Consider the following 18,488-nt stretch of genomic DNA (forward strand, 5'->3'; position numbering starts at 1 on the left):
TGACTGTAGAAGTAATCTGCATTAGGTAGCAAAAATAATAAATTTATTGAATATTTTTTTTTTATTTTTATAATTAAATAATTTTTTATGATTTTATAAATTATTTTAGTAATTTCTACTGAATTTTATTGATTTTTTTCGCACTCAGTTGCTAATTGCCTCACTGATTGCTGGTTTGATAACCGGCTTGCGTTTTCAATTATTTGTTTGCATTTCTTCAAACTCTCCACTCAGCTGTGTGGGCTTCACGTGTCACATTTCTGTGGCTTAAAAAACTATGTATGCAAAAAACAAAAAGTTTTACAATCCAAAACATATTCGAAAGCCGATAAGCCTAAAAGCAATTGTAGGTGTAAGCTTTCAACCAATTTGACCCAAATTCAAAATTAATAAAGCAACCAAATAGTTGTCATTTACTTAAGTTATTAGGCACACGAATCTATGTATATATAGTATATTTATCGATTACCAGTTATTTCTACATTTGTTTATACATTAGGGTGAGCAGAAAACGAATAACGAAGTCTGTGTTAAAATTAACCTTTATGTAGGGGTAAAATATTCCCTGCTCTTTAAGGGTTTTTGGCTTTCTTTTGAAAAATGGTGGTGAGCTTTTTAAATGTAACGTAAAAATTATATGTTAAAACACCAAAAAGTGGGCGGTGCCACGCCCATCGTCCAAACTTCATAAATATATCTCAATTTTTACTCAAGTTGTAGCTTGAACGGATGGACTACCGGGCGGACAGATAGACAGTCACCCGGTTTTCAACTTGTCTCTTCAGAGATTTCATGAAAAATCGATTTCAGAGAGATTTTTTTCAATTCAAAAATTTATATATCTAAAACCTGTTAAATATTAGTTTATGATTCCCTTACAAAATAGAATTTCCTAAAAAAAAACTACTTCAGGGGTATTTTTTTTGCAAAAAAAAAATTACAAAATTTTTAGAGCAAAATTTTTCCTAAAAATCGATCTCAGAAGGAGTTTTCCAGTTCAAAAATTTTTCAGTTCTAAAAAGTGTAGAAAATGGCAATTGAAGTTTGCATTCCACCATTTTGCTTTATTTTCTGTATCAAAATTCTTTGAAAATTTATCAAACTTAGAAAGCTACCACCTATTCCTAAGCTAGTAAGTAAGCAGGCGCTATCCCGATACATTAAAAAAATCGGCATTTAAATACCTCTTGCTTCAACCCAGCTTGTGGTGGTGATCCTATTATTTATTAACATTTCTTCTGATTCTTTGGGCACCCTGAATTCAAAGGCATAAAAAACACCTAGCCCTCCCATTAATCAAATATCTTGAGAATTATTATTGGCCTTTCTCACGAAAGTCGTAACTGGAACGGATCCGGATTTTTTTTATCCACTCAAGGACTGTCAACTCGACAGAATTCTGCCACTAACAATAACAACAGAATTATTATTGGCGTAATTATTATTATATGAGGCAGAAAAGTGAGACATCATTAACTGATATTAGCATTTAATTAACCAATTTAAACATTTTTAAGTACATTTATTACATTTTCAACATTTCTAAATTCCATTTCTGTTTTTCTCATTTCAGGTATGGCTCTGTTTTTAACTTAATTTGAAGCTAGTAAACAGCAAAAGCGTATGTAAAATATAATTTTAATTATAATTATTATGTAAGGCAAATATACCGTTATACCTAATACACACTAACGTTTTCTCATATACCTTTTCCGCGTTCTCACACCGAGTTTTGAAATGGTGGTTTTTACATTCTACCAAAAACTAGCGGCTTTGAAACCGCTTTTGTATGAATAACCAGAAAATTTCCAAGACTTATCTGCCTTATCTGTTCTGATGTCATGCATTTGGCTGTGGATTTCTGTCTGCTCTGAGCTATTTATTCAAATTTAGCTCCCACTTTATAGTTTCTAGCGGTTCCTGGTTAGAGATTATATTCTGCTCCCCTAATAAACCTATGCTCCATTCACGTCTAGAGGATATTTTCACCTGGAAGCAACTATTGAAATCCAACCTTGCGAGGATTTCCAGTATGAGTCCGCTTCTTCTTCTTTACTGACATAGACACCACTTATGCGGTTATAGCCGAGTAACCAACAGCGCGCCAATCTTTTCCTTTTTCGCTATTTGTTACCTCAACCAAGTGTAGCTAGGTCCTTCTACATCCGATCTCTCCAAAGGAGTGGTTTAAAACGACTTGGAGAGCATTCTGATGGAGCTTTTGGTACGGCTAAAAGTCAGCTTACACAATACTCTCGATAGAACCTTATATGCGATATTGAGCAGGCTTATCCCACGGTAGTAGGGAATTTCAATATGCTTTGGGAATCAGCTGCTAGATCATCTCTGGGGGTTCTACAAGAGTATGCTCCGGTCTTGAAGCCTACTGTTAGTCACCGCAACTTTTCATAGAAACTTTGAGCATCATTTCCCTCTTCAACTCACGGTATCTATCTCACCCCACTCGTGTTGTTTTCGATCGCAACATTGCCAGGTAGCCTGTCCACTTTCTCTCCACTGCGACACGACAGCTCTCTTCGTACCAGCTGTTCTTTGAATTTCCATTAATTATTTTGGTGCGTAGGAACTTAATTTATATTTTCGATTGGCAAAAATTGGATTACTAAACTTATAGCATCAGCATTTAATCAAGGCATGCCTTTTACGGTATGGTAGGTTTTGTTATCCACAATCTATTGTCAATCTATGTTGTTCTGCATACAACGGATTGTGTCTCCAGTTAAACTCAAATATCCGCAACCCTTGTCAACTTAAACCCTCTTATCAATCTCTTTCCAATTCGCTTGTAGCACAATGGAAATTTGCGTGTGAAATTCTAAATGACCGGCGCATGGGCTGACCAAAAGCCGGACCACATACGTTTGCAGTTAGTTATTGCCAACAATAGGGGTAGCTAAACAACAACAAGACAAAATACAACAACAAAACAAAATACAACAGCAAGACAAAACAAAACAACTTTTTTTTATATAACTGAGCGTCTTTTTTGACATCCCTTGCGCGGCTTCCGCTTTGCAGACGCCAAAGTGGCGGCTCCCACAGGACGCCAGAGTAGTCCAACTCCTAGCGTTTTTTTGTGGTTTCATAATCTGTTTGCTGCTTTTGTTAGCTAAGCTGACATGATTGTTCTCTTCCTTGCTTTTGTTGAGTAATTTACGCAACAACATTGTTGCGCTCATCATAACTTGCTTCTTAGAGTTTCTGTTTTTATACCCTGAACAGGTTATATTGAATTTGGCACGAAGTTTATAACGCACAAAAGGAAAGAAATATTGGAGAGCCAGAGTCGATTTCCACATGTTCATCTGTCCATCACTGAGTTTTTGAGATATCGATTTGAAATTTTGGACAAGTCCGTTTCTCTCCAAAGAAGCTGGTTATTTCGTGGAACGAACCCGATATAGGACTAGTATGTGATATCGAAATTTCGTAGAGTTTCTTCTTGTAGAGAAAGTTACAATCTCCAAACAAAGTGTGCAGACCGGACCACTGTAGCATATAACTGCTATACAAATTGACTCATAAAGTCAAGTCCTGGTTCGAAACTTCTTTTCGTCAGCTAAAATGCAAAATAACGTAACATCAATTTTCATAAGTTTACAGGCGATGAAAAAATGACATAATAGAAACCACTCATATTGAAACCAAGTTTGAGTTTTGGTTATAAAATGGTTATATATCGGTTATATATTGGTTATTTATTGGTTATTTATTGGTTATATATAGGTTATATATTGGTTATATATAGGTTATATATTGGTTATATATAGATCTGACAACGGCAGCTGAAAATGTACGCTACATATATTCTTATGCACATGTGAATGGTATTAAAGCTTCGGTGTAACCGAAGTTAATATTTATCCTTGTTTTTATTTACTTTTTTATTATTTTATTATATATGTATGTTCTAGTTACCAGCTTTTCATGGCGTACAGTTGATATTTTTTGATTTTTTGCACAGATTTCGGTTACTGGTTTCTTTTGTCTCATGTCAGATTTTGCTCTATCTGTTCGTTTAAGTTTGCTTCAGCTATTCGTGCCTTATTGTTTATTTGCCGCCATCACTGTCACACATTAATCATTTATTGTCATCCCAACGCGTCACACTTGACTTCATTATTCATATTTTTGCTTGACCATGTAGCTGAACTGTTTTTCACTTCTTTTGTGTTTTTTTTTGTTTTTTCTCTCATACTCGCTATAATTATCATATAATATATGCGAGTGGTGTGGCGTGAAATAAATGGTAGCAAATGTGTCATTTGCAGAGGTTGAACTAAAAAGTTTTAAAGGAAAATATATTTCGTGTAGTCAAATAGTAATTTTAGCGAACGTTGAGGCTTTAAGTGCTAGTTGGCTGGGGTGCTGATAAGTTTCTTGTTCAGAATATTATGAAATATGAAACAGTAGTGAGACCTAGATCCACTTGAATTCCTTTATATAGGTTGTTCCAAAAATCAGCTGTTTTTGAGCAGCAAAACGAAAATAAACTTTAAATATTTGATGCTAAATATTTTTCTATTTTAGTGCTGAATACTTTTTATCATATATTTTTTTATATTTCTAACTTGAATCACCATAATCCACAGAAAATATTCAAGTTAGAGAGATTTCATTTCATTGAAGGAAATTTGTATGAAACTCGACTTCTATTGCCAATTGAAGAGTTCGAGTCATATAGAAATTCGGGTTATAGCAATTCGAGTTATGTTGAGTTTCGACTTTTAGAAGTTCGACTTATGGCAGCTCAAATGTATAAATAAATAAAAAATATTTACGAGTTCATTACCCAACATTTAAAACGCAAACAAGTATAGCATGCCCACTTTTTGCTCAAATATTTACAAATATGCAATAAAAAAAAAAATTAAAATATAAAAAATTGATTTATAATATTTGCATATCGATGATTTTTATTGCTGGCAGAAAAATTTTGTTTATTTAGTTTGTCCCAGTCATAAAAGATATATGTAGTTAAATATAGGTTTAAGTGTGACATATGTGTATGGCTAAAAAAAGTTTTTTTACTAATTGTAAGTATAACTGGAATTACTTCAAAATTATTAAATATTTTGGTGTTTAACATTAACTCAGAGTTTGCCATAAAAAGAAAAATTATCAAAAATTTAAAAATAATTTACTTAAACTAATGAAATCACACAAGTTTTTCAAAAACCCTTAGAATCTATTTTTATATAAACTCGAGTTTAAGACTGAATATTTCGGTGTTTACCATTAATTCAGAGTTTATCACAGAAAGAAAAATTCATAAAAATTAAAAAATAATTTACTTAAACTAATGAAATCACACAAGTTTTTCATAAACCCTTAAAAACCAGTGGCGTTAAGCACGAGTTTAAGACTAGAAACAAAATTTTTTCCTTAATTTTATTTTTTTTATATATTTTTGTTGGAGTAAAAACTTATGAAGCCTTAAACGCGAGTTTAAGACAAAATATTTCGGTGTTAAATATTAACTCAGAGCTTACCATAGAAAGAAATATTAACAAAAGTTTATAAATAATTTATCGAATCTGCTGGAGTTAAACTCGAGTTTAAGAATAAAAGCAAAATTTGTTCCTTAATTTAATTCTTTACATATGTATATTTTTGTTGGAGTGAAAACTTAAAAAGCCTTAAACTCGAGTTTAAGACTTAAGACAAACTTTTACTTTACTTTTTTTTCTCTTATATAATTTTGTAAAATTGAAAGTTTAGAAATTTTTTTTAAACTCCCAAAATATTAAACTCGAGTTTAACCCTCAAGCACAATTTTTAAGAAAATTTACTTTAATTTCTATTATAAATTTTTATTGAATTAAAAACACACGAAATTTTTTGAAATTTACAAAATCTTAAACTCGAGTTTAAGGCACAAACTTACAAAAATATGCCCAAAATTTTTTTTATATGCTTTTATTAAATGATACACTCAGCATAAAATCGAGTGTGAACCACAACTCTAAAAGTTTAGCAAATTTACCCTAAAATTTTATTGGATATACAATATTTTTATATTTTTATCAAATTGAAAACTTATGAAAGCGTACAAAGACAAATAAATAATGCAAAAAAAAACACTGGCTTTTAGTCAGAAATCACTAATGCATTTTGCCAGCGAAGCGCATGGGAATTTTTTTGCAAGACAAACAAGGGACATACAGCAGCGTAATGGAGGGCGCCGAAAGGCAATCAAGTTATTAGGCAAACATAAACATATGCCAGCAAATATGTAAAAAAGTTGCAAAACTAAAATGAAACGCTGTCGAAGTGCGGCCAATTCGGAGAAACACAAAATTATGCATGTCGCACCGAAAGCAAATGGCGCAAGGAAATGAAAAGCGACAAATTTGCTGGCACTACACGACAAGGGCCGGCTTGAAAGTTTGAACCGACGACGACGACGGTGAGAACGGAAAATAAATTTTGAAAAATAAATACAAGTATTTGCATAAAATGATGCATATTTGTATGTACATACATATACATGTGTGTGCGTGTGAGTAAAGCGCAAGTTATACGCATTAAAGGAATTCGGTGAAGTAAAAATGTGCAAAAATATAACGTTTGCTGCAGTCAAAATAAATGCGACAAATTAATGCATAAAAAATGTGCTTAAAAAATGATGAAAACAATATTTGCACAATTCTTCGCGGCATCAACTGACAGGCAGATAAATCAAATTGTTGCAAAAAATGTGTGCAGTAGGCGCAGCTTCCCAAAAAATGCCGATTTTGGCAGCTTTTTTACATGCAGCCTTTGTTTTGCTTCTTGCTTTTGTTTTGCGTCATATGGCGAGAACCGGTCAATGACAAATTATGGCGAAATGCACACTTCGGTTTTAAATTAAAAAATGTAATATATGTACATATGTATGTGTATGCCACAAAATTTTCGATTTCATAGCAAAAATAATGTAAAATAAATTTAAACAAATTCAAGTTTTTACGAAAATAATTAAAAAAAAAAGATATTTAAATAGTAAAGCATAATCGGTAATATAATGTTTTTTATTTAAAAAAAAAACACAAAAAATATAAAAAAATTTAAATAATGAATTTATTAAAGAAAAATATAAAATATTAATAAAAATAATTTTTAATGCGAAAAAAATTAAAAAAAAAATATATAAAAATTATAAATTTATTAAAAAAATAGTAAATCATAAATTTGTTTTAAAAAATACTAAAATAAGAATTTCAACTTATATTAAAAAGATAATATTTAAAATAAAAATATTTTTTTTTGTTTTAAAATACATTTTTTGATTTAATTTTTTTGTTTTAAAATTTTTTTTTTTATTTTTTTTCGATGAAATAATTTTTATTCATTTTAAATAACAACAAAAATTAAATATAAAAATAAAATAAAAAAATTGTTAAAGAAAAATATCAAAATGTAAATAAAAACAATTTTTAATACAAGAAAAAAAATATTACAAAAAATATAAAAATCATGAATTTATTTAAAAAAAAAGTACGAAAAAGGCTTTAATATTTTAACATATATTAAAAAATTATTAAATCATATTTTTTTTTGGTTTTCAAATATTTTTATTTTATATACTTACATATGTATATTATTTTTTATTTCGGTATTAACAATAAATAATATTTATCGTTTAAAATAGAGATACATTTTTATTTATTATTTTTATAATATTTTTTTAATATTTAAAAATAATTTAAAATAATTCTTTTTTAGTAAATTCCACACATTAAATTATTTTGCTTGGAAATTAATTATAAAATATTTTTTTTCCGTTTGTTATTAAAAAACATTTAATTAGAAACAGTTTTAAAAATAAATATGGTTTTTTGACTAGTTTAGCAATATAAAAATATTTTTCGAAATTTTCGTTTATAGTATTTCCATTTTCAGATTCCAAAAATATTAAATTAACACAAAAAAAGATTAAAAAATAATAATTAAACATATATATGTACATAAGTATTAAAATATTATTACAAAAATTTAAATATCTTTACATCATTTTTATAATATTTTTACAATGTTTAATTGAAATATAGCATGCAATAACTAAAAAGAACAATTCATAAATATTTTTCTATTTTGAAAAATTATTTTGGCAACAAAAAATACATTTTCCAGATTTTTTATGTTTAAAATTCCTATATTAAGTTACAAAGAAATATTGAAGAACTAAAAAATAAAATAAAAAATGTTTTTAGATTATTTAAAAAATTAAAATTATATTCTAAATATTATTAAAATCATTTTTAGTAAAATTTTATACATAAAAAAATATTCAAAAAAAAATACTTGTTTCATAAAATTATTTTTTCAAAATTTCTAATTAACATTAAAATTAACAAAAAAAATTTAATTAAAAAAATATTTTTAATTGAAATTTAGCATGCAATAACTAAAAACAACAATTCATAAAAATGTTTGTATTTTGAAAAAAAAAAATTTTAAATAAAAAAAAATTTTTGGAAAATAAAAAAATATTTTTTTTTATATTCAAAAAATTTTTAAAATTATTTTTAGTAAAATTTGATACATACAAAAATATTAAAAAAAAATATTTAGTTTCTAAAAATTATTTTTTTTGAAATTTTCAATTTGAGTATTCGAATTGGAAAAAAAATTAAATTACCAAAAATGTTTTAATAAAAAAAAATGATGAAAAATTTGAAAAAATTTGAATGAAAAATTTTTCCAGAACTTGTATGCTTAAAATTCCTATCCAAAAGTACAAAAAAACTATAGACGTAATAAAAAATAAAATAAATTAAAATTAAAAATGTTTTTAAAATATTCAAAAAAATTATATTCAAAAAGTTATTAAAATGTATTTACTTAACTTTTAATACATAAAAAAAATTAAAAAAAAACATTTAAAATTTTTAATTTTTCAAAAATAAAATTTTAAAAGAATTTTTTTTTTAATTTATATCAATTTTTTGAAAATTTTAATATAATATTTTTTTTTAAATCTTCTTTGTGTATTAATATTTAATATTAAATAAAAAAATATTTAAAATTTTATATAAAATATATGCTTCTATTTTGGTAAAAATTTGAAATTTTGGTATTTTGCGTTTAGTATTCCCATCTTAGCATGTGCTTATAAGAATATCACCAGCAAATACTCCAACTTTTCTACCATGCGCAAATGAGTAATACTGCAATATATTTTTCTCCTTTTTTGAAGTATTTAAGTCAATTATTTTTTATCCGTTTCACTTTTAATTTGCCAAACTTTTGCTGAGCCTACTCAACGGATGATGTCATATCTCAAAAGCCATACATTATACATGTAAAATATATGTGTTTGTATATATATATATGTACATATGTATATATTTTTGTATGTATTTTAAACATCGAAAATATAAACTAAAAGCAAAAACAAAATAATTGCATGTGATTTCAGCGATTTCGAAGATATTTTTCCACTTCGCACACGCAAAGCCAGTCGAAATTTTAATTAAGGAAAAAAAGAAAAAAACGACGCAAGTAAATAACCAAGTCTTTCTTTTTTTGCCGCATTTTTTCTTAACTTAATTTGCTATTGTTAACAGCATTTTGCTGAAATCTAAAACCTAAGCAAGCCTTCGTTTTGTTTACGTTTCACTTTTTTCGGCATTAATGAAGCCAAGACTCAGCCTCATGACGGCAAATGCTTAGAATAACAAAATTTTAAGCGCTGGGCAAAGCTTAAAAAAATATCCTTAATGATCTTGCACTAAAATAATATAATAGCAGAAATTTGAAAACGAAAAGAGAATTTGCTGAAATTATAGAAAAAACTTGCAATAATATATTTAAGTCTAAATAGAAGCGGCGACTCGTGGGATACGGCGGCAAGTTGGCTTAAATTTGTTGCTGTTTTTATGCGTTAGACACAAATCTGTGTTTGCATGTGTGTGCATATATGAAATAACCGCCGACACGTATAATATCATTAATCAAATTTAAAAATATATATAATTTTCAAGCAAAAATTAAGTATACAACAGCAGCAAAAACACGTAGAATTAGATTGTTGTAGATGCGCGACCGAAACCAGCAATAGCGAACACCTTTTCTGGCAGCCGAGGAGTGTATCGAAACACCTTTATTTTCTTTTGTAAGAAAAAAAAAATAATAGCAAAAAAACCAACAACAAGACGCGTAAGGCAGCAACTTATTTGAGTTTTGCGCAGAAGGTAAGTGAAGAATCGCAGAAAATAATAAAAAGTAAAAAAAGTAGAAAATAAAAAATAAAAAAATAGAAAATAAAAAATAAAAAAAATTAGAAAAAAAATAAAAAATATAAAATAAAAAAAATAATAAAAAATAATAAAAATTAAAAAACAAAATAGAAAAAAATAAAAAAATCAAAAAAACAAAAAAATAATAAAAAAAAAATAAAAATAAAAAATAAAACATAAAATTAAGTAAAAAAATGAAATATTTCAACATTTCATTAATTTATTTAAAATTATACCATTCCCTTTAGGTGGCCTTTCCAAATCTTTATGCTTCAAAATTACTAAGAAATTGTTGTTATAAATTTTTTTTATAGTTTTGGACATCAAATCATGTAAATTTTACGCGTTTAGTCTGACACCTGCCAATCTATGAGTGATTTGTATGTATCAGATGACCGAAACGTTTACATAATTAATCAGAAAGTTTTACCATCTAGCTTTAAGAATCGTTATTTTTCGATACATTGAAGTATTAGGTACTCAAACCCGGTTTAACTGTTATGTAATTAAAAAAAAAAAGAAACAAGAAAAACTGTTAATAATACAGATGTCATAATAGCCTTCACTATCGCATTTCTTATGGCATAGAGGATATAAATATATACATATATATGTTTAGCTCGATTTTTGTTAGCCAGTTTGTATGGCAGCTATGTGATATAGTGCTCCGATCTGAACAATTTCTTCAGGAGTTTGTAGCGTTGTCCTTGACAATAATCTATGCCGAATTTCGTGAAGATATCTTATCTAATCAAAGTGTTTTCCATACCAGGACTTGATTTTGTAAAGACAGTTTGTATGACAGCTGTATGCTATAGTGATCTGATTTGAATAATTTCTTGGTAGATTGTAGCGTTGTCTTGAACAATATTTCATGCCAAATTTCGTGAAGATATCTTAATAAATAAAACAGTTTTCCATACGAGGACTTTATATTGGTCAGTCAGTTTGTATGGCAGCTATATGATATAGCGATCCAATCTAAGCAATTTCTTGGGAGATTATACCTTTTTTCTGGATAATAATGAATGCCAAATTACGTGAAGATATCTCATCAAAAAAAAGTCAGTTTGTATGGCAGCTATATGATATAGTAGTCCGATCTGAACAATTTCTTTGGAAATTGTAGAATTATTTTACACAATTATCCATGCCGAATTTCAGGACGATATCTTTTAAAATACAAAAGTTTTCCATACAAAGATTTAATTCCGATCGTTCAGTTTGTATGGCAGCTATATGTTATAGTGGTCTAATATCGACGTTTTTGAGAAATTAGTGGCTTCTTGATAAAAAAAGGACATGTGCAAAATTTCAGCTCGATATTTCAAAAACTCAGGGACTAATTCTGATATAAACAGACAAACTGACGGACACCCGGACTAGGCTAAAGCTTGACAGTCTTATCATTAACATATTACTTAACTACTTTCTAGGGTCTTCGACTACTTCTACTATGTGCTACAAACTTCTTGGCGCACTTATATACACTGTTCAGTGTATACAAATTGATAGTTTCCACTACTTCCAAAACTAAAGACTTAAGCGCGGAACTTCCCCACCAAATCAACTTTGTCAAGCACAAAACTGCAACGAAACCAACAAAGTAGCCATAAATCTGCAATCGAAAACAAAATCCAACACAATTTTGACATTGCAAGTGCTTTTCTCAGCAACAATAATAATAACAACAACAACAAATGCACACAAACTTCTACTGAGCTCAAACTCAAGTCCAAAACACAAGCTGGCGAGATTAAAAACTCAGCGCTGACTTGTACAATCTGGCTACTTAAATGCGATGAACAAGTAAGTTAGCCAGTTAGTAAGCCAGTGAGTGAGTGAGGCAGGGCAAACAGGTAGTTCGGCTGGCCGGTTATTATAGCTGCCAAAGCACCATAACAGAAAGTTAGCTGCGCCGCTCGGTTTGTAGGTAGTTGGGTAGACGAGTCAGTCGGTGGCCCCACGGCTGAGTTGCATGTCTGCAGCATAATCAACTTGACGACGTAGCGTAGTCTGCGCGTTTACTTGGCCGCTTGCGTGAAATTATTCAGTTAAACTTGGCTTTGAATTTTACGCTATCTGGCTTTTGCCAATTTATGGTGCTTGTCGCTTCTTTCGCCGTTCGTCTTGTGCGCTGTCTGCACTGTGTTGGCCGACTCGACTGACTGGTTGTTTTGTTGGCGCATTGTTAGCGCTAGCGCTAGCGGCATAATCTAGTAGTAGTTGGTAGTTGGCCATGCAACTGCAACAACAGTGGAACGAATTGAAAGTGGTGCTACCAGTGCCGAGACCAAAGCGACCAAAAACGGCACAGACAACAAGTCCACAAGCGCTGAGGCATTGCTTTTGACTTTGCTAAGACGCTATGACAATATGACGAATGTGTGTTGGTGAGTTGGCCAACTGCAATGACTTAGCGCGGCTTGGAAAATGCTAGAAATGTGGAAAATAGTAAAAGCAACTGTTGCGGTTGAGCGTGATTTCGTTTCTTTGTTGCTTTGGTTTCGGTTTTCTGTGCAAAAGTGAAGCGCTAAGAAAATGCGCGTGGTTGCATAGCAAAATGAAAAGCAAGAAACTCGTTGTGCCAAGCGTGAAGCTTAGAAAAAAGTTGCTGAAAATCGCGCTTCAACGTTGCGAATGTCGTAGAAGCATCACTTTTCTTGGTTTGCGCTCGAAAGTGATTCGCTGCGAGTTTTCGTTGCGCTTTTATGTGCTGTTTTCATTTTACTTTTAGTTAGCAGCGTAATTACACTTTTTTCATGGCATATTTCTACGCTGTTGCTGTGCAGCGTTTTGTTGTTTTTTTTTTTTGTTGTATTTGAAAGCGTGTACTGAAGCATCAGTTGTGATTTTTTACACTAAAGTTAGTGAGTGCTCTTGCGAACATTTTATTCATAACTAATATGTACTTTATATATACATATATGTATACATCTGTATGAGTACTGTTTATACATACATATATGTATATGTATATTTTTTTTCTTCGCTTATGAAATTATATTTTCTTGTATATTTTCAACGAATTCGTACACGTTTTAAATTAAAACTAATTACATAGACTCTACCTCACACCGGCTAATGCGAGACAAATGCGTTGAAAAAAGTGTTTGGTTCGCAATTTGACCGTAAATAGCCTTGAACCCAAGCTAGGAAGCTTTTGAGTGCACACGTTAATATTTTTTAGATGGTAATTGTTTTATAAAAGTATTTGCTTTCGGTTAGTTGCACCAAAGCTAGAATACGCTTCACAAATAAAAAAAGTTTCTTTACAAAAATATGCTTTTATTCAGTCAGTTTGTATGGCAGCTATATGCTATATTTAACCGATCCGTACAAAATTATATGGAGGTTATAAGGTAGTCTTAGATAATATTCTGCGCCGACTTTTGTGAAGATATATTGTGAAATAAAAAAGTTTGTCATACAATAACTTGCTTTCGGTTGGTCAGTTTGTATGGCAGCTATATGTTATAGTAGTCCGATCTGAAAAAGTTTGTACGAATGTTGTAGTTTTGTCATAGATAATATTCCTTGCCAAATTTGGTGAAGATATTTTGTCAAATAAAAAGGTTATGCCCACAAGAACTTGATTTTGGTTGGCCAGTTTGTATGACAGCTATATGCTATAGTAGCCCGATCTGAGAAATTTATACGGATATTATAGGTTTGCTTTAGATAATATTCTGTGTTTAATTTCGTGCTGATATCTTAAGAAATACAAAAGTTTCTATAAAAAAATATGATTTTGATAAGTCAATTTGTATGACAGCTATATCTTATAGTAGCCCGATCTGAAAAATTTATTTAAGAGATTATAGTGCTACCTTATATAATATTCTCTGCCGAATTTGGTAAAAATATCTTATCAAATAAACAAGTTTTCCATATAAGAACTTGATTTTGATCGGCCAGTTTGTATGACAGCTATATGCTATAGTAGCCCGATCTGAAAAATTTATTCGCGGTTTTGCTTAGATAATATTATACACCAAATTTCGTGAAGATATCTTGCCAAATAAAAAAGTTTTCCATACAAGAACTTCATTTTTATCGATCAGTTTATATGGCAACTATATGCTTTAGTGATTCAATAACGGCGATCACGTAAAATTAGTAACTATTTGAAGAAAAAAGGGCATGTGCAAATTTTCAGAACGATATCTAGTTCGCATACATACAGACAGACGGACGGTTTTATGCTCTCTGGCTATATAATTATATGATTCAATGTCATTATCAGGAAGCTTCATGCTACACCACACATGAGGCCAACGTTATAAATAGTTCACAAAAAAAAATAAATAAAAATAATAATAACCCGAAGTAAGCAAAACCCCTACAAGATATTTCCTACTCGCTGTAAGTAAAAATGTCGCCTAACTGCCTTTGGAGAATACAACAAAAAACATAAGGAAGAGACAGCTAACAAACGCAACAGTGGAAACTTGAAGTTCTCGGCCTCGGGTTGCAAACTCTTGTGGCATGCACTTAATACGATGTTACATAAATGCATATGAATAAGCGTATGCAAGTATTTAAGCACTAGAAAATATGGTCTAGCATGCTACATCTTAGCAATTTTTGTTTTATTTTACATGTTTAACACATTTTTTGTTTTTTGTTATTTATTTTTTTGCTTTGGTGTTGAATTACATAGCAAGCAGCACAGCAATGTTGGGCGACTAGTTTGCGCTGGCGATTTAACTAACTTAAGTAGTGAGCTATAGCGTCTTATAGTACATACATATATGAATGTATCTAGCTTGTAGTGAGTATAGCGTAGAATATTCTTACAAATTGTGTGCTGGCTTCATTGTTTTTGTGTGCAATGTAGAGGAAGACGACTTTACAGTTGTTCAGGAAGTGCGAATATCGGGTGACACAAAGTCAACCGAAGCTGCTTGCTAGTACTTAAATAGCGGTAAGATGTTGGTGGTCGCAGCCAAGGTACTATTAAGTGTTATATGACAAATAACGGTGGTTTGCGCGATATAATCTTTGTGTATTTAATAGAAATTGTAGCAAAAATGAAAGGGAAGCGAAATTTGTTTGCCGGAAAGTGAGAAAAAAGGTCAGTTTTTGAGTTGTAAGTGGTTTTAGTGAGCAATGTAGATTGTTAGTTGGATTAGTTGATATATATATGAAATATAGTCAATTATGACAGTTATAGAAAAACTTCTCACCTGCTAGAAATGCGTTAAAAAAACAATTATATTAAAATACATATATTTTTTTTTATTTTACAAGCGCGAAAAACTTAATTAACAATATTTTTAAAATGTTTAACACCAAATACCAGATTGAAAAATTAATTCAAAAAATCTCACACAATATAAAAAAATTGTCTGAAAAATTCTAATTAAATTTAAATTTTCAAATTTTTAGTTTCGTAAATATTTTTTTTAACTAAATATAGGAATTAACTTTCAATTAATTTTTTTACAATTCCAAAAACATGAATTCCAAATTTTTTTGTAAAGTTTAAAAAATCGTGATTGAAAAAATACCAGATTGAAAAATTAATAAAGAAAAAAATAATCACGAAAATCTTAAAAAATTAAAACAAATTGGTCCCAAAAATCAAAATTAAATATAATTTTCAAACTTCTATTTTTATAAATATTATTTTTTTAAATCACAAAAATTCGAATAAAACTAGAAAATTAAACTTTTAATGCTAAATAGTGGTTAGAAAAAAAAAAATTTAATTTCAAGTTTATTATTAAAAATTTAAAAAATCGAGTTTTTGAATTTTAAATTCTTTCCCAAATACGAAATAAAAAATTTAAATAATTTTTTTTAATACAGAAAATCGGATTATGAATAAAAATGAAAAAAAGCATTATCCGAAATGCCGGAATTAACACTTAAATTATTTTGTTTTACTTTATAATTCCAAAAATCATGTTTTAAAATTTTTAAAATTTCTAGTCTTGTATGCTGGATTGAAAAATTAAAACTATTTTTTTTTTTAAATCACAAAAATCGGTTTATAATTCAAATATTAAATTTTTAATCAAATACCTGTATACAAATTTTTATAATTTTTTAACTTTATAATTAAAAAAATTTTAAAATTTCTAGTCTTGTATGCTGGTTTGAAAAATTAAAACTATTTTTTTTTAAATCACAAAAATCGGTTTATAATTAAAAAATGAAATTTTTAATCAAATACCTGTATACAAATTTTTATAATTTTTTTAACTTTATAATTAAAAAAATCTTAACCAATAATAATTTTAAAATTTCTTAACCAAATACTTGAAAAAGATGCAAATTTTAATACTAAATGCAGGAATTTTTTACATTTTAATTCCAAAAACTTTAAATAAAAATACTTTTGAAATCTTTAAAATTTGAAATTTAAAATATTGTATTGAAAAAATTTAAAAATAATTATTAATTAATCGGATTAACATTAAAAAATAAATTTTATATACCTAAATAAAGGATTGAAAAATAAAAATTTACTCAAAATTTATTGCTACAAATTTAAAAAATCGTGTTTTTGAATTAAAAAAATTTAAAAAAAATTTTAAATTTAAAAAATTTAAAAGATCGTGTTTTTGAATTTGAAATTATTTCGTGCTTGCGCACTTAGTGTTCAAACATTTTTTTTTGTTTTTGTAAAATAAGCTTTTCATTTTAAATAAAATGTCAACATGGTTTAGCTTTTTTTGTCTTTTTTACATTTAATCACTTTTAATTGTAGTTTCTTGATTAGAAATATATATATATCTTTTCTATTTGTACCATTTTATTTCCAGCTTCTGATTTGAAAAATGTTTTATTTTTTTATTTTTTGTATTGATAATTTTTTATTTTGATTTGGATTTAAAAATTTAATTTGCAATTTTTTATTTTTATTTCTTAGTAAAATTTTGAGTTAAAAATATTTTACATATTTTTTTTCCTGATTTTGGGATTGAAAATAAAATTTTCATTTTTTTATTTCGATTTTAAGGTTCGATTTTCCGATTAAAAAATAAAATCGGTACATTATAATTCTGATTTTGAGTTTAATTTTCCATTTTTATTCGAAAAATTGTAAATAAAAAAATTCGCATATGTACTTGTAACCAAAAAAATTAGGTTCCAGAATTAAAAATTTGTTATAATATTTTATTTGAAACCTTTTTTCATATTTATATGCCCACATCGCACATATGTATATCTATATTCCCTACTACTTTTTGACTTCCGCCTTTGAATTCTAAAACTTCGCTGCCATGAAATTTTTATTGACATGCCGCAATGACTTTGCAAATTAGTCTACACAAATGTTGCCATATTGTACTCAATAAAGTTGCGGCGGAGCAATTGAATTAGCCACAAGTATTTCAGTCAATTTAACGTAGGCGCACATGCGTAGCACAATTTTGCACGACAAACCACATGCTCTGCTTGCCGAAAACTTATAAATATTTCACCACTCTACAACTAATACTTTATTGCACGATTTCTGCTGCGTAATGTACGAAAAATTTGTTTGAAAAATAAATAAAAATTCTTGAAAAGGCTTGGTCGAGTATTTGCCTAACACTAGCTTAAGGGAAGTACTGAACGTTTGAGTGGCTTGAAATTGTTATGGAGAAAAGAGCTTTTTCATATTACTGAGATGTAGTAAAAATACACGTTTTTGGTATAAAAATAGCTTTATTTCTAAACTGTTATGATTTTTTTGTAAAAAGGTGAAGATTTTATTTTTTTATTTTTTTGAAAATCTGCGAATTTTAAATATATTTTTTCACTCAAAAGGGTCTTTGAAAAATATTCTTATTATGTATCTTCTCTCAAAGATTGTAGTTTATAGGCATGAATTTCATTCGACAAATATCTCGAAAGCAGTGGTACCTTTTGAACCCACAGTTGTTTTCTCTCTGATGTTCTTTCAAACAAGCTTAGTGTCTTAGGGTCTTATTTGTATTGAGAAAACCTACTTATGAGATTAATGCCGTAAATAAATAAATAAAATATTGTCAACGGGTGGATATAAATCAAAAAACAGAGCATTACCACCAACCTATACAAAGTTCTACACTCAAAGTTGACGTTAAGGAAAAATTCAAGCAAATTGCAGCACCAACAACACAACAACCACACAGCATCCCTGGTAACCACAAATAAAATCAAACTAAAAGAACGCAATAAAGGTTAGTGAAAGCATTGCAAAAAATCACCAGCGCACATTAGTTATGCAAGCTGGGCCACATAAAACCGTAGAGTAAAACAAGCAAG

At 28.8% G+C, this 18,488-nt stretch overlaps 2 protein-coding genes across 4 annotated transcripts in view; both read left to right on the forward strand.

Annotated features, from left to right (window-relative positions):
- LOC105226312 (ecdysone receptor) overlaps nt 1-18,488 on the forward strand; it is a 319,570-nt gene that overhangs the window by 251,084 nt on the left and 49,998 nt on the right. The window lies entirely within an intron of this gene.
- Nucleotides 1-18,488, forward strand: part of LOC125777899 (ecdysone receptor-like) — a 79,204-nt gene that overhangs the window by 56,414 nt on the left and 4,302 nt on the right. Inside the window, exon 2 of one of the 2 annotated variants that reach the window (XM_049454049.1) lies at nt 1,574-1,611. The exons of the other annotated variant lie outside the window; for it this stretch is intronic. Coding sequence (XP_049310006.1) covers nt 1,574-1,596 — 23 coding nt within the window. The 3' untranslated portion in view covers nt 1,597-1,611. Of the gene's footprint in view, nt 1-1,573; nt 1,612-18,488 lie in introns of those variants that run through there. 2 annotated transcript variants of the gene reach the window in all.

This window comes from Bactrocera dorsalis, chromosome 3 (genome assembly GCF_023373825.1).
Source record: "Bactrocera dorsalis isolate Fly_Bdor chromosome 3, ASM2337382v1, whole genome shotgun sequence".
Taxonomy (NCBI): domain Eukaryota; kingdom Metazoa; phylum Arthropoda; class Insecta; order Diptera; family Tephritidae; genus Bactrocera; species Bactrocera dorsalis.